At 36.3% G+C, this 17,225-nt stretch overlaps 2 protein-coding genes across 3 annotated transcripts; both read right to left on the bottom strand.

The window, feature by feature from the left end:
- Positions 1-1,389: 1,389 nt before the first annotated feature.
- LOC115235988 (endocuticle structural glycoprotein SgAbd-8-like) lies at positions 1,390-2,577 on the bottom strand. Of its 2 annotated transcripts, none has more exons than XM_029808176.1 (2): positions 2,308-2,577; positions 1,390-1,903 (listed from the first exon to the last, which is right to left on the bottom strand). In XM_029808176.1, the coding sequence occupies exon 2, from the start codon at positions 1,900-1,902 to the stop codon at positions 1,504-1,506; it is 399 nt and encodes a 132-aa protein (XP_029664036.1). In that variant the 5' UTR covers position 1,903; positions 2,308-2,577; the 3' UTR covers positions 1,390-1,503. The 2 variants fall into 2 exon arrangements, with proteins under 2 accessions (XP_029664036.1, XP_029664027.1); XM_029808167.1 differs by having other exon boundaries at positions 1,390-1,947; positions 2,308-2,573.
- Positions 2,578-4,849: 2,272 nt separating this feature from the next.
- On the bottom strand, positions 4,850-14,115 carry LOC115235572 (cuticle protein CP14.6-like). Its single transcript, XM_029807464.1, has 4 exons — positions 13,894-14,115; positions 8,044-8,177; positions 6,890-7,164; positions 4,850-5,265 (listed from the first exon to the last, which is right to left on the bottom strand). The coding sequence occupies exons 1-4, from the start codon at positions 14,098-14,100 to the stop codon at positions 5,261-5,263; spliced, it is 621 nt and encodes a 206-aa protein (XP_029663324.1). The 5' UTR covers positions 14,101-14,115; the 3' UTR covers positions 4,850-5,260.
- Between the last annotated feature and the right edge of the window lie 3,110 nt (positions 14,116-17,225).

Here is a 17,225-nt window from a genome sequence, read left to right as displayed (position 1 = left end):
AATAATTGGCGTATGTGAATATTCCCGCAGACGAGCAATCCGTGTTTGTTTACGCGCACATTCATTTTGATGATTATAATCATTTCAGACATGAAAAAAGGGGATATTAAAGAAGAAAAAATAAAATAAAATAGAAATAAATTTAAAAATAAGCAAGAGAAAAATGTGAAAAAGATTGATCTATATTCATTCATTTAACTGAAATAAATAAAAACATAAATTATTGTATAATTATTATAATACAGTATGCGTGTAACGTAATATAAGTAAACTATATATATGCTTTTATCATTTATATAATATTATATTCTTGATTTTTAATTATTTTATTACTCACTCGTTTATATTTGTATTTTAATATCAAGTTATTGTATCAATGTATATATCAATTTAACAGAACTATTTCTCTCTCATAATGCGCATTTCACCCGCAATCTAATCGCTCGAGCTACCACTATATTTGTATATCTGATTTCGAAAAAACGTGGTTGACAATACGACAGCAAGAAACTCTCACTATCATTTACTTATGTAACGATTCGTCTTTCTCCTTCGCCGCAATGACCATTTCTGACCCGGATTTTTCTATTACCACAGTCATGTGTCCACACCTAACTTGATGAGTTTGCTATTCTCACGTCACATAGCCTCTCACAGAATGCTCTCGCAAATAAGGTAGGTGAAGAATGCTGCTGTATGTCGCGTGAAAGAGTAAATATTTAAATATCGATCCTTACTTAACGATCAGGAAAGTGCTCGTCGAGAGAGATAGCAATATATTTTAGAATGCATTAGCAAATATTTTCTTTCTATTGCATTAAAAATAAATAATAAATATTGCAGATTTATAAAATATTTTATAATGTAGATATTCTCGAATACATCCGAAATGTCTAATGGATACATTTTTATTTATGGACTTGTATAAATTTATGTATTATTAGTTCTAAGGTTCTTAGTTTAAAAGATGTTCTGATCTGAAATCAATAACTCTCTCTCTCTCTCTCTCTCTCTCTCTCCCATTCTTGTGTACATTCTATTATCTGTGGTAAGTGGTAAACCGATGGATAGAACCGTTCAAATTATATAGTCAAACAAGATAATTATAATATTGAAGTAAATAATATGTGTGTATGTGACAATGTCATATTTTGTAATATTATAATTGATAGCGTAATTACTTCTTAATAATCTGATAATATATATTAAACAAGCTGTTATCAATTTCAATGATTTTGTAACTGAGTTTATCCCTCTAGCGAAACATTTCAATATCATATTTATCCCAGTTTATTACAATTACTCCAATTAATCGTACACGCGCGATTGTTTCATCAAACGTTGAATATACTTACAAGGAATCTAAAAATAAATAACACGTTTGTTCAATATATATATATATGACTTTTATATCCTTTTTATTTTTACATATGATGTCAAGTTAAACATGTACAACTGAAACATGATTGTTCAACGTTGTTCGTAGCAAAGGCACGTCAGCGATTAAACTTTGTTTCTCTCCTCCTTGTAGGGGTGAGCGGCTATCCAGTCGAGGGCGCGCTGGATGATGGGCGGAATTTCCGGCGGGGGTGGCGGGGTCGGCAGATGCGCCCCTTGGAAAGTGGCGCCGTTCTCGTCCGCCAGCCAGCCGAGATTAATCTTCTGTCCGTCAGGCGCGGTCCACGTCACCGAGCCGCGCACCTCCTCAGCCTCTTTGTCCTTCTGGCCGGGGTTCTTTTGTACGCCCCGTTCCTCGAAGGTTATCCCGTTCGCGCTCTCCCATTTCGTGAAGAAGCTACCGTCCGGGCTAATGTCCTGTTCCTGCTTGATGATGGCTATCGGCTCATTCGCCGCCGATATTATTGCCGCCAGGCTCAGCAAGATAATTACGTGCGGATTCATCCTGAGCGGGATCGGAGATGGATTAGGGACTCGTCTAACGCTTGACTGGCGATCACACATCGTATGCATCGTTTATTTATAATTTTGTTAACATTCGTTAACAGCGTTACAATACTTGATTTATATCATTTTTCAAATAAGTAGTTTATATAAAATGTAATTAAAGAATTTTTAAATGCAATTCTAAAAATGAAGAACTGATGCAAAATATTGCAAACTTGTAGTTTATAAAGATTTTGATAACTTTTAATTATCTCATATTTTTGTCTAATAGATAGAATTTAAAGCTACAGTGTTTAAATATAATATAAACGAGAAATACGTTTCAAATATATTGGAGTTTTGTTAAATTTTCTTAGATATAAAGAATGATTATATACAAACTATATAATTGCAATAACGTACTTCGTGATTCAACTGACAGGCGATTCCAAACTCTTACTTCAACTGTGCTTCGTTTTCCAGATATTACATACACGGTACTACTGAGCGTTTATCTATTGCATTCGCCTTTTATAGATAGAGGTATCCTGTGCTATCGTCGACGTATTGCTTCAAATGCCACTCGATGATACCGGTTCGAACTTTATTATAGACTGACGCACACGCTACAAAAGGAATGTTTTCTTTTACTTTTATTCCATGATTCGGAATACGTATCAGAAACTTTATACTTCTGCCACTACCCTTTTGACACACGCGCAGACATATACACATACACTATCTTGTTATTATCAATATTTATCACTAACGTGTGTTTGAATGTAGCAATTACTTTTTATATAAGATCTACACAAGAAAAGAAATTAATATAAATGCAATATAGTGAAATCTTGCATGTGATTAGATTGTAAAATTTATTTGAAATTTAATCCGCAAAACCTTTATATAAAAGCAAATAAAAAATTCAACATATTACATGTCGCTCGTGCACATTTCTGCAAAGAGGCAGATAGAGTTCAAGTATGTGTTGCAAATACATATAGTGGTTTAACCTTTGAAACGCACTTTGTGTATCCATTCGTTTTTCCTCAGGATTCCTTTCGCGATCGATGTGCATTGCACTCGAGTGATTTTTTATTATTAACGCCCGACAGCTGCGACGTATACGATGGGTCGTTGGAACATTTATATCCATTCGAGTCCTTTTGTGGCAATTTTCATGTACGTTCAGCTTTTTGTAGCTTTGCTCATTTATAGCCATACCTTTTATTAAAGCATTAATTATCCGATATTGCCACTAACATTTTTCAAATATATTTTGTTTGCATTTGTTTTAATGTTAAATTCTCTTGCATATTTATAGCGTAATTAAATTATTAAGCGTTATTCTTGTAAATATTATCAAATTTAGCTAATATTTATTTTCCACCTCCCACAATTCATCATTTTTTACATACTAGAAAAAAACGCAGAAACTGCGATTAAGCCTCAATTAACTTTAAAGTTTATGTTCGCAGTTTTAAAAAAGACAATTGCGTAAATTATACAAAGATTGGGAATATCACATACAGATTAAAAAATTGCTTAAATATTAAAGCTATATAATCAGGTTAAAATAAGTTTTGATTAAAATATTGCGGTTTTTGCAATGAGCGAGGTAATTCACACAATTCATATTGTGGATATATAAAAAATATAATATTTATAATATTTAACATATATGGAAAGTGTCTATCTCTAACGGATGACATTTTGCGTGAAATTTTTACCATCTTTGTATCAATTTTGTTACGGCAGTTAGAGCTTAAAATATGCGTTACATATTTAGTTGAACTAAGACAAAGAACACATTGGCTCGATAAAAGCGATCGATACAATTATTTATTAGCAAGCGGTATAAGTAAATAATATTGCGCGATGTTGTTACATATAGAAATAATTGTGTTGTGTTTATTAGACATTTTATTCTAGTGAATTCTCTAGTCACTTGCATAATGCAGTTTCATTATCGACTATTGAATCATCTTGTCAGTTGCCGTAAATGAATTTGATACTCGATAAAATACGCACGCACGCACGTCGAAGAAATCAGCATTTCATAAAAGGATACGTCATTGAAATCGTAGCCGGAGATTTTCCGCGACACTCTGCGTAATATAATAGTACGGCCACGCGAGTCATCAGTTTTTTATTTAGTACTCATTGTTAAAACAAATCTGTTGTCAGACGCGTTTAGGTTTTTGCTCCCGCCAGATAATGTAACATTTATTGTTTGAGAAAATTAATTAATTAAAAATGTACGCGAAGCAATAAATTGCAAAATGACGCAAAGCCAAAGATGTATTTATAATTTTTAAATTTTTAACGATGGAAGCGAGGCACAAAAAGGAAACATTTTTAGTGGCATACGCGCAATTATTTAGCATTTACTGTATTCATGTCGTGTTTTGCATTTACATCAATGTAAAGCGAGAGGGCTTCTCCTCCGCGTCTTTCTCATAAAATTATTTGCGTGCACGCAAGTTTGGAGGCTCAATATCTAAATAACAGAGTCGGAAAATGAGTGTTCTCGTTGTAATACGCGAGGAAAATAAATAATTCTTCTAAAAAATAAAAGTCTACATGATGAAAAGTAATTTACCGAAGCATTTTAAGAACTGCTTGTAATATTCCCTCCAGCTTCTTATGACCTTTATTTCTACACGTTATTATACGATGTAGTAAAGAATAAAAATCTGTCGCAATATATATAATAACATGTAATAAAAAATACTAAGAAATGCACGCAACTTTAATACAAAATAAAATTTTTATATTTTTATTGCAATTTATCAGTAAATGTAAAAAATAATTATACCAAAAAAATAAGATTTGTTTAAGTTGCATTTATTATTCATACAATTTATAGAACATGGTATTGTATATATAAGTTATCGTTAACTTCTAGCAGGAAAAAAAGACTGGGGATGGAAAGGATAAGGTCATCGAGAATTACAACAAAATTTCCAACTTGGGCAAAACGCTTTTATTTATATACAAAAATCACAAGTTAAGTATACGTATATACTATTAACGACCGACGCGCGTAAACGATTCGCACGCGCGTGTCGTTTTCGTTTCTTGCGTGCGGAGGCGGCGCGCGTGCATCTCGGCACGGCATCGTCCCTCCCTGGTGAAACTGTTGAACAGTGCGCTTTATTTTCCATCTATACAAAAGTAAGATAAAGAATCTCTCGAGAGTATATTGCTTATTAAATATCGGTGTCTCATGCCTTGTCTTCGTGTTACGTTGTATCCTCTAGATTAATATACCACACTATATTTATTTTTATGTTTGCGTCGAAAGCTCGGGGTCGGTTCTATCCATGGCAAGCTGGCTCGGAATCAGGTCACGTTTGAAGTAAAGTTGGGCTGATTAACCTGCAACAGAAGGTAAACCAGAAGCGTGAGGACGGTGTCTGAAATATTTAACGAAGACAGGTTACATACACACACACACAGAGTCGATAGTATGTACGTTAACGTAGTTACACATCGATAGAGAGACGCTTTATTGTGTTCCGTGTCTGTATTATATATGTATGCGCGGACATAGCAATGGATAGCGAAAGAATATAGTATATATAATCAAAATATATAAAATCTGTTTTTAAAATATTAGAAGATATATACATATATATAAAGCGAAAAATGTGTATAATATATAAATAAAGAAGATATAAAATAATTATATAGGAAAATATATTCAGATCTACTATAAAGTTATATAGAATCGGCGATTTCAGAACAATCTATGGGAAATTGCGCCATGGCGATTCGTGATTACGCTTCCGCACCGTAACTTTTGATGCGTTCGTTTTGCTAGGAGAATCCGTTCCGCGCCTCGGACGACGGTGGATCCGAATAGAGCTATTATCGGCGAAATATGGAGCCTTTTCCGGCGCGTATCTCTATACGGGGTAACCAGATTTTGCTCCGTAAAAGTGATTAACGTACGCCGAAATTGTTTTCGTTCCTCGTGCACGGTCGCCACAAAGATATTTTCGGTTCACCGGCGCGCCCCGATTCGGGCCAATTTCAATTTCGAGTTCAGGACTAAAGTGAATTAAACGACGTCACGAGCGAGTCTCGTGAGCTACTGTCGGAGTCGAGCGAATAAACTGATTTACTTCGGTTTGTCGGAAACACAGAGGACGAGGCGTCGCTTAACGCATAGGGAAATTTAAACGGCTGCTTGATCAAAACGGGTCACGACCGACGATTGAGATTATCCGACATAAATCGATATCGCGGCAGGATTTTTACCACCGATTTATTATACCCGAAAATCGCGTGTCTTCTGTCCTGCGGTAATTCGATTAACGTCATTTTTTCGTACGCTATTTCTCGCGTACGGTCAAATTTCAGCCGACGACGAAAAAGGAAAATTGCGCGATTTAATCGTTAACTCTGGACAGAGGCGCTTCTACCAATTATGAAATTAATTAAATCTCCGGTTGTGGAACACAAAGAAGCTTCATTTCTACCACGCAACGCCACGTAGTCACATGAGTGATATCCCTCGGGGGTGTAGAAATGCTGTTTCAAACGCCCCGTACCTTTTGAAGTCGCACATTTGATTATTAATCTCCCCTAATTGTATTTTCGGGCTCGCGATAAATCTCGTATGCCGATCTCATGCGAATGTTTCGCGATGTATATTATTTTGTATCTTTATCATCAAATTTAAAATTCTTTTGTTTTTGTTTTGCATTGTGTAACTTACGCAAATTTTATCGAAAACTCGATTGATTCATTCATTTATTGAATATTAAATCTTATAATTCTAATTAAACGTTAAAATATTAAAATGTTTATGGTTACATCCGCAATTCAAGATCGCGTTTTTCTTGCACCACCGAAACATTGCGAAACACCGATAAATAATCCTCAACTCTAATAACATTTTTATTAATATCTCAATCGCCACGAAATAATCTAAAAACGATACGAGCTCGACAAAATTCAAAAGACTATTATTTAATTGCTATGACGAGAGTCTCACCTCTTGGTGGTGGTCTTTGACCGCCATCGTCCTCTTCGGGATGAGCGGCGTTCCATTCGAGCGCCCTTTGGATCTCCGGGGGGATGGGGGGCGCCGTCGGGATGTGGGAGCCTTGCACCTGGAAACCGTTCTCGTCCGCTACCCACGAGATGCTGACCTGTTGGCCGTCAGGCGCCACGTACGCATCCTGGCCCTGCGAGACGACCGGGTTCTCATTGTCCACTTGTTTCGGCTGACCCGTTTCCTGATGACTGATCCCGTTGCTCGTCTCGAAGCTGATGACGATGAAAATTAGCGTAATAATAGTAATAATAATATCAAATAAATTTTATTAATTTTTTTCGTTTATTTATCGAAACTGATATTAAAAATATATTAATATTTCAAATATATGTGTACTTGTTCTCATTCGAAAATTTAAGCCAGTTTTCTTGCATAATGTTTTAAATGTAGAAGTTTAGATATGAGTATGAATACAAAGGAATCCTTATAATTTCGTAATTAAACCCAAGAAATCATTTCTATAATTTACCATATAATGATTGTAGGAAGAAATTAAATTCTATTGTGTCGTCGAGTTAACGATCGGGCGAAGAATATATCCGCAATTCATATAAGGTTAAAATATGAATTCATGAGGCGTCACGCGACCACTGACGGTCCCCGAACAGTACACGAAGGAGAAAATAGAAACAGTCGTGGAGAAAAGTCCTCGGCACAGTAGCGACTGCTCCCACTCACGCATAACAATGGAGTTATGCAGAAGGCAGATCATTTGTGGGCGATAATTGGCAGCTGTGCTAGCACCGGTGTCATCAAGTACCTGATATATGCAGGCATCTGCTGACCTTCTCCGTATCTATTGTCTTCCTCGTGTACGATCGGTAGGCGAAAAGGATACGAATGCCCGCGTGGGTCGCGCGGAATGTTCACAGAGGATTTTCGCGAAGTCGTTGATTTTTTAATGATAGGGAATTTGTCGATGACATGATTACTTGACCGATGGAGAAAAGAAAGATTTTAATGAAATATTATTTTTGACATTATATCTATTTTTGTTTTATATTAAGTTAAATAATGTTTTCCTTTAACTGATTATCGGTTATTAAAATTGTTTTGAGAAATACATATGGAGTTTCGGCGGTACAACTTACTTGTTAACATAATTGCCGTCGAAGCCGACTTCGAGCTGCTGAGACGTGATTACCGCATCCTTGTCCGCGCCGCCTGACCCTCTTTGTGGTGCGCTCAATGTGCCTGTCGTACAAAGTACGACCGCCACCAACACCTGTTAATAATTATCTTATATTAATTACTTAACAATATACTGCAATCTTGTTAAATAAAAATTATCTATTAAAAGAATGGAGTATTCTCTTTTCCAAAATAATATTTTTTGTCAACGAATATATATATGAGCGAGATAAAGTAGCTCTTCTCTCTCTCTCTCGTTGAAAGTCGCAACTGGAACTTACGGAATTCGAACTCATCGCGCTTCATAAGCGTGGAAAATTCGCTGTTGCCTCACGTCGCGTTATAGTCGCGCGCGTAATGTCGCTTTAATGTCTCAATGCCGGCGGGTCATAAATGCGCGAGCGCGTGCTTTTATTATCGCATCGAATGAGTAATTTTCACGATCCCATAATAACGATGCATCACAGTGGAATTTTTGCGCAAAAAAATTACGAGGCAAGAAGAAAAGAAAAACCACTACGATATAATTATATTAGCCGCATTCGACGAATTGTTAAACAATCGACGGATTAAATTGCAAATCCCTTTGAAAATCAATATGAATTTCAATGATGGCGGTAATTCGCTCCGACGCGAAAATGGTAATCGGGATTTCGGCTTGGCCGGCTTTAGACCGATACTTTCGAGTTTGTGTGTATTGCGAGAATATAGATGCGGAAAGATTTGCGAACAATGGTATGCCAGTCCTCGATACCGTGTCAGTAAAATCTTTCTGTTTGCTCAAATATTCATAGAATTCGTGAAAGTATACGCGAAAATTAAGTCGACTTTGTGTGTGTGTTTGTATATATATATGTATATATGTATATATGTGTGTGTGTGTGTGTGTGTATATATACATACGGCACGGTTGCAAAGGGCAACTGAGGATGATAATGCTTAGAAACTGCAAGGCGCAGTTACGTCAGTTGCAAATGACATTATGAAATACAGCATGTAATGACAAAACGAAAGTGGTGCCGAGCAACGCGCCCGTTTTTCTGTACACGAACGCGGAGTGAACGTGTAATTTCATTCACGAACTTCATCAGACTTCAATCTAACCAGGGACAACCAGAAATCATCAGAAATGTCAACCGATCTTAATTAGTTACTCATATCTCATTGCTGCTTCATTTTTGAAAATAAAATTAAAAATGTGTTATATATTACGCGTATTCTAGTATAAAATTGCTTAGAATTGAAATTGATAAGTAAAAGCATATCAATAGATGTTGTAAGCATTCTATAGAATTGGAATTTGAAGTTTTCCTTTATCCAATTTTTTATATTTTGATCTTGATTGTTTCTTAGGCAAATTTGCAAAATAATACATTATTAAACTTTTTACATTAAATAATACTGATAAAATTGGCTTGTGATAATACTATGACCGACAAACTATTTTCAAGCTCATTATACGAAAGATATCATTTCTATCCGCGCAAAGCGGATTTGCAAATTTCAAGCTCCCACAATTAATTCCAATTAATAATATTTGGCGCACTCTTTCTCTCTCTCTCTCTCTCTTTCTCTTTCTATGTGCATTTCAGCCGAGTTAGATTTTTGAATTCCAATTCAAACACATGACTGCCATGCAATAAAACACGCATCACAGGATCGTTTCGATTGATTTCCGTTAATCGAGCAACGAGCGATTATAAAGAGCCACCCCGGTAAAGCCTGTAGATTAACGAAGCTGTCGTGTAATTTACAACGATCCATGATTTTCGTACGACATCGTTTATATTTTAATCCTAGCAAGCAAAAGAAAGAATTATCAAATTTGCACGGTCATTCAAATTCTTGCAAAACACATTATCAAAAGTTTTTTATTCAAATCTGAAGAATCATAATTATTATAAATATTTCGCACTTCTCGAAACTCTCTCGAAATAAAAATAAAAATCTTCTGTGAATATTTCAAGAGAATAATTAAAGCTGTTATAAAAGTTTTAAAGAGAAAAAACAAAGCTTAAGCCCTTTCCCCTCCTTTTATGCCGCGATTGAGGAAGACCAATGCTTTAGAGGTGCACGCGAACGAGCCTCTCTTTTGTGGCCAGAAACTTTCATCGAGAAAAATACTTATGCAAACATATATCGAAGATCGACATTTGCTCTACTGTTAGTCGGCCAACCGGAGATTGCTAATTACCTCTCGATACATGTAATTTTGAGAGAGGCAGAAGGTCGGCGTCGTTAATGATCGTTACGGTGCACTTTGAGGCGCCGCGTGACTTCTCGCGCAAGATCCTCTTTTCCTTTTTCTTTTCCAAACGGTTACGAACATCTCGAGATTATTTCATGCGCTCATGTAATTGTTATATCAGCGAACAAATCGTTATCTAAAATGCTGATTGGTTTGCAAACTCGTTATTAAGCCATCGGGAAAAATGACAAAGTCTCGGGAAATCTCGTCATCGTAACAAAGAACGAGACGCGGAGAGGATTATCATATAATGACAGTATCGTGTTGAACCACCAGTTCTGTGTAACACGTAATACGTGATGCGGATTATGAAAGAGGGAGAGACGTTTCTATCTTCTACCTTCTAAGGTCGCAGGATCATGCAGGAAACTCTCCTTCGAGGCGCACGCGTCCGATATTGAATTTCTCTTCAGCTGATTTTAGAGTTAACGGCGAGATTATATAACAGCTCTCAATATATAATGTTGTTTATCGAGTACAACAAACATTGTAGTTGCGTATCTTGTATATATGATAATATAAATTCAAGACAAAAATTGAGTTCATCCAAAGATTTTCTATTATGACTATAAACTAGACCGTTTAAATTGTCGATAGAAAAAATATTCGAAAAGCGAGACTCAAATTTCCCTGAATGAGAAGTCTGGACGTATTCCTTAGATCTTGCTCAAAAGCCAAAGAGAACTAACTATGGAATAGAAGTTTTGCGTTTGCCTCTAGATGGAAGATTGTTAACAATGTTGATCTTTGTAGCAAGCTTGATTACATTGTAACTACGGTAATCAGATTCGCGTTTCGTAAGCCTGCGATGCTGCAATTTGAAAACAATCTCGCGGAAAAGCCGATCGTTCTAAAGGACGGTAATAAAATATGATTAGCGAGATATAAGATAGGAATCTTTTTTTTTTTCTACGATAGCGTCGCTTTTTCATTGAAAATTGTCAAGAAACCGATACACCTTGCGCTCGACGAACTGACATTGAGAATTCCAATTTCAATGATACTCTGCGCCGAGTAAGAAGTAAAAATACGGATACATGCTTCCGTTGTGTGTCAAACATATTTTTGCATTTAAATTAAATATATTTGAAAATTTTTCTATACGAGCGACTCTGTAAAATCGTTTGTCCCATAATCTACAGCAAACGTAAAATACGCATAATATATATTCAAAATTTGCATTTTAACATGTAAATACGAGATAAATGGAATTTGTATGTGTGTGTATAAATAATCTGTGGCTGTAAGCAAATAATGTGTATCTGTACGAATTTTGCAACATTCCAAAATAATCATAATTAACAGATAATTAATCGTGCAAAGGACGGCAATTGCCGTCATCTCATCTTCATAATGAAACGGATTATTAAAAATAATGTGCGCGTATCAACGGACTCTCTACGAGAATGCAATTATCATTTGTAAAGAAAGAAGTGTCGCCAAAAATGGATCGTATAACGCAACTCCCATCGAGTGTCTCATTCATTACGACAATTATATTCGTAGTTCTATATTTGTTCGGTAGGTATGTATGCGCCACATGCATCGCGGGTGACACTTGCGTCCCGCGTTATGAATGATACTTATGAGTGTTAAAATAATTATTATTATCTTGACATAATTCGATATAATGTTATGGAGCAACCGTCTTGCAAGGAACAAAGACGCGGGCAACATTAGATTTTAGCATAAAATAGAATCATTAAAATTGTGACGCGGGCCCTCAAATTAGACAAAAGCACGACGACAAAAGAATGAAGAAATTGTAAAAGGCATACAGACACGTGCGACAAGTAACATAAGAGCATCGCGATAATAAAACATCGGGTCGCGACACGAATAGATATATTTTTCTCCTTCGTCTTTTTATTTAAAAAAACAATCTTTTGTTATATAAAATGCGTGATTTATTTATAATTCAATTAGCGTTATGTATGCAAGATTACAAAGAGCGCTGAGACACGTTTTATCCCATTACCGACTAAATCTGGCTGTCTGAATCTAATCTTATGCTTTATGCATCGTATATATAGCATTCAGAGCCAGACACATGGATTTGGAGTTAAAGTGAGAATAAGATCTATTGTACGAACATAGATTTTCGTGAAACGTATTTGCCCTCTTATATCATCCTTGAAATATATAAATGTTAATATTGAATATCAAAGTTTCTATGCTTAAAATATCTTGTTTTCAAAACTAGAAAATAACACATTTTTATATAAGCAGCGAAAGAGACGCGCGCGCGTTTTCGGTATGTAAGTTATAAAATGCACGGCGCATTTTCGAATGTCAAATATAGTGATATTTCAGAATTTTAAATAATTTTTTTTCCCGACCTCGTGTACGATACGATGCATACGTATGCGATGTAGCGTGTCGCTCTCGCGATAGCGAGCAGCTAACAGCTACGCATATTTCATATTTACTAATATACGGAAAGCGTGCCGGAAAAATTGCCGAAGTCGCACAAAGTTTATCGGTTCATTTCCGCGAACGGCTCCTCGTGAAAAATTCTGCTGATATCGGACGCCCGCGCCGGGGAAGAGGATCCCGAATGGCGTTTGAATTTATTTTCCGAGCGGACGAGTAAATGCAAGCACGAAAGTATTTTTCTTATAATAACTCGCTGAAAAAGCGATCTAACGTTCCTTCCATTATCGATAAGCTCGCTCCGTGTTCGTATTCAATGCGAAACGAAATATATGCGGGCTATAACATCAATCGTTCGCTGCGCGATGATTTTTTCCTTAAATTATGCATTATTGGACTGACTATGTACCGTCACATTTGTTTGCAAAATAATGAAAGAAGACAATCGCAAAACTTGGAAGATTATCTAAACAATATTTTATTTTTACAACATCTCTTTTTGACTCTTTATGTCTCTTGTTGGAGCCGATATTGAACTACTAATGAGAATAAAAAATATTTTTTTATTCATATTTATAATAATAACCGATATCTATCTTCTTTTATTATCTTACAACATATATGCTATGAATGTGCTGTTTGAAATCCAATTTTTTTAGCGCTCCGGATTATAAGATACGTGCAAAGCAGACATTCGTTTAAGTTTGAGTAATTAGTAATTGATAACTTATCGCAACAGACTTAGCTCTGTTGCGACACGATTCTCTCGGCTCGACAGTTAATTATACAAGTGCATAACGTCAAAGACATCGCAATGTGAAACTTGCGTCGTAATGTCATTCCGTACCGCCGGCGACAAATCGCGTATGAAGTTCGAAGGCTGCTAGTCCGGCTCCCGACTTAAACTAATCTCGTGACAGCGACACGTCTTCTCGCCTGAGGGACCTGACATTCGTCGTTACCTAACGCAAACGCGATTCCGCGCATGATGAATGATTCGAAATTTCCGAGACCCGATTCTCTCTCCCTAGTTTCTGGACGACGTACTGTCGCACGGCGAAAGAGGATCCGCGCGGACATGACGATATCCGACAGCTCGCGGGAAAACGGTGCGAGATCCTGGCGAGACGGGATTCAACAGCGAACGGCCGCGCCCGACGACTGTGTTGTGCGCGCGTGTTGTACCTACCTTAATAGTGTACATAATCTCTGTCACACACGAGTGTCCAACGATCAGAAGAGTCTTCTTGCTTGAGATGCAGATAGGTTGGTGGTACTTGTGCTTCTTCGTCAGATGCTTCGGCTCTTTATATACACGACGATGCCAACGTGGTGCAGTGAAAGGGGTCATCCCTGCCCTCTCTTCACAATACACTTCTTCTTCTGGCCAGTGCATCTTCGGAAAAATGCCTGGAATGAATCAGGAGTCGAGACTCCGTACGTTTTTTTTTTTCACTCACTCACTCACGTCGGTCCCCGTCTTCCCCCTCCACGTGTCCGGGCACGTGAACGGTGGAGATTGATTCCGGTACGTTCCTCGCAATCGGACATCCGGTCCACATCCTTCACGAGAAGGGAGACAAAAAATAGCGTTAAAATCTCCCACCCCATGAATTATAAATATTCTTTTTATCAAGAATTTTAAATAGATATTAAAATGAAAAAAATGTCATTCTCGATAGAAACAATGTAGAGACAAATATCGTCTATTTAAAAAAAAATGTCTTTATTGCTCATTATTTTAATTTGTCGTTTTTCTTATTAATGAGCAAAATAAGAACAATTTTATTTTTAATTTTAGCTAAGAGTATAAGGAATGTATAAGACTTTCTAATCTGTATATACAATACAGGTATTGATTGTGCAGAATCGTGCAAATCTGCAATAAAATTCAATTGCTTTCGGATTTTCTTTCTAATCTTTATTTCTGAAACGATTAATACCGGAATCTATTATAATTTATACATACATATATATGTATTCCGGAAGTCATACGATCGAAATTTAAAGTGATATGTATCGATATGGATCAACGTAGACATTGATATAGTATTTAAAAAATTTTTAAATGAAAGAACACATATATTTTTTTGCATTTTCATCTTCTATTTTTTATTTCAATATATTAGTTTGTTAATTTTAACGCATTACATATAATATAAATATATATATATATATATTTTTTAGGAGACTACCAGATTTTTTTAATTTTTAATCTTGAGTTTTTTAGCCAGGATTTTGAAATTGACTTTTCCTCGATCAAAAAAATTAAAGGACCAGACGAAATTATGACATATCATATTCTACACATTGAATTCTTAGTCGTTATTGATACATCCATTATTAGTGGATGTATCGGATCGATATTACTTTATCCGATTCGAGACGAGCGATGGAAATCTCGCGTTGACTTGCGACGCAACTGATACGATCGTGATTCTGCGAAGTGGAGCAAAGTGCATCGCGCTTGAGCATCGAATGCGTGTCTAGGGATGCAATGTCTAGGTCGATTACGGTTGCATCGGCATGGCGTCGCAGCGATTTCCTCACACCATTCATAACACCGCGACACGCAGCCCGATAGCGCATTAGAGTAATGCATGCATGCGGGAAATCTATACTTTATGCGCTCGTGTCAAGTCGCTGATAAGCCGCTTGTTGAATTTAACCTACGTCGGATAATCCTAAACGCGACCCGCGCATATATTTCAGCGGTCACGACGATGTTTCGTGTCTATTTGTTAACACATGTCTGATAATGTAACCGATGTAACATTGCATGTTACCTATTTTTATTTGCATCTTTCCTATTTTTCATTTCCGTTATATATAAAAATTCTCTTCTCATATGTATCTTTGTTTTATGCTTTATTACGTCACATGTGGTAAAGTGTTTCATTAAGTTTCATTGAGTTTTATTATTATACATATTATAATTTGCATATTCTTGTTTTGCTTAAAAATTAATTATATGATGATTGTATGTTTATTGAATGCTGTTAGAGAGACAGACATTTTTTATATTTTACTTTTATTATTTTTTTTTACGTAACTCTCTTTCACAATTGAGTTTGGGAAGTCGCATTTATAATATCATAATTAAGCTGAAAGGTTATTGCAATAACAACTCGCCGTTTTCAGAAATCGCAGAAATTGAAATATTATTACGCAGTCCCGCGCGTGTCAATATTCCTGGAAATAGAAATTCTCATAATTTTGTTGAACGAATCTAGTGTTTGCGTACAAAATATTTCCCGTTTCTTTCTGTAATGCGACGGCGTCCACATTGAACCGCGTATTGACCTTTGCGATCGCTACCGGCTACTTTCGACTTTTACGACTATCGCCAGATCATAAATCCGCGAATAGATTACTAAGAGAAGTGCAATGAAAAAGACGACAAATTGTAAAGAGCCGTAAATAATTTATTGCAAAATTCCCCGAAATCGATAATAATTCTGTTATTTTGCAGCATCGTGTTACCATCAATCTTGTATCATTTGCATATTCTGGATTGAAGACTTTCCAGGAATTGTTTAGTCTCAAAATTATTTATATGCATATAAAACATATTTTAAATTAAACAATTTTCCCTTTTTCTTTTTATATAAATGTAAATACATTTACTAGTTAAATTTGCGTTAATTTGTCCTTTTGACAATTGTTTATATTAAGCTTGATATGTCATGTATATATACATTATATAATATGTAATTATATAATATATAATATCCCCCATGCTATAAATTATATTTATAATTCAAGAAATAGTTAGCCATTCTCTCTATCTATCAATTTTAACATAGAAAGACGACTGATCCCGAAATCGTTCATTCAACTCTGATATTTGCGGTCGGCGCTCCAAAAAAGGTCAGACGATTTACAATTTTCGCGAGCTTTATTTTTTTATTCGTCGCGTTTCGTTTTTATTACACCGACGCACGTCAGGTCCTTGAAATGAATTACGCCGACCGTTACGCGACGCATTCTTCGAGATCTCCGATTTGCATCTCGTGTCGAGCCGCATCCTGCAATTGCGAACGAGGGTGCTCGTTCGGTTCTCGGGCGTACAATCTGCCCGACTTTTACCGCTCGTAATTAGACGCTCGTTACGCTGCTCATACGAAAGCCTCGGCCTTTCGTCATCGCCAGAATTCGCCGAGCGGGATTTCGTGATTTCGCGCCCCCGCTTTTGACATTTTCCTAACTTACTGGTGTTGACAACGCGGGAGGGAAACGCGCGTGTTAACCGATCATCTCGCGACTCCTTGCGTGTCACTCGGTCTTTCGAATCAACCTGGTTTTCTTCTAGAAGAGACATAATTCAAGATGAAGAAACGTGACGGAAAAACGAGGTTTAATTTTTGAAAGTGGCCACGAAAAAACTATGGCTCTCGTGAAAATATAATTGAACAAATGTTTCTTATTCTATCCGGGAAAATACTGTTATATTTCAACGCTTACCAAAATAAAATGATACTAAAATTTTTTTGCTCTCTCCCTTTCCCTCTCTAATTGCTG

This window comes from Formica exsecta, unplaced genomic scaffold, assembly GCF_003651465.1.
Source record: "Formica exsecta isolate Colony F162 unplaced genomic scaffold, ASM365146v1 scaffold11, whole genome shotgun sequence".
In the NCBI taxonomy this organism is placed as follows: Eukaryota; Metazoa; Arthropoda; class Insecta; order Hymenoptera; family Formicidae; genus Formica; species Formica exsecta.
This window is presented reverse-complemented; position numbering and strand designations above follow the sequence as displayed.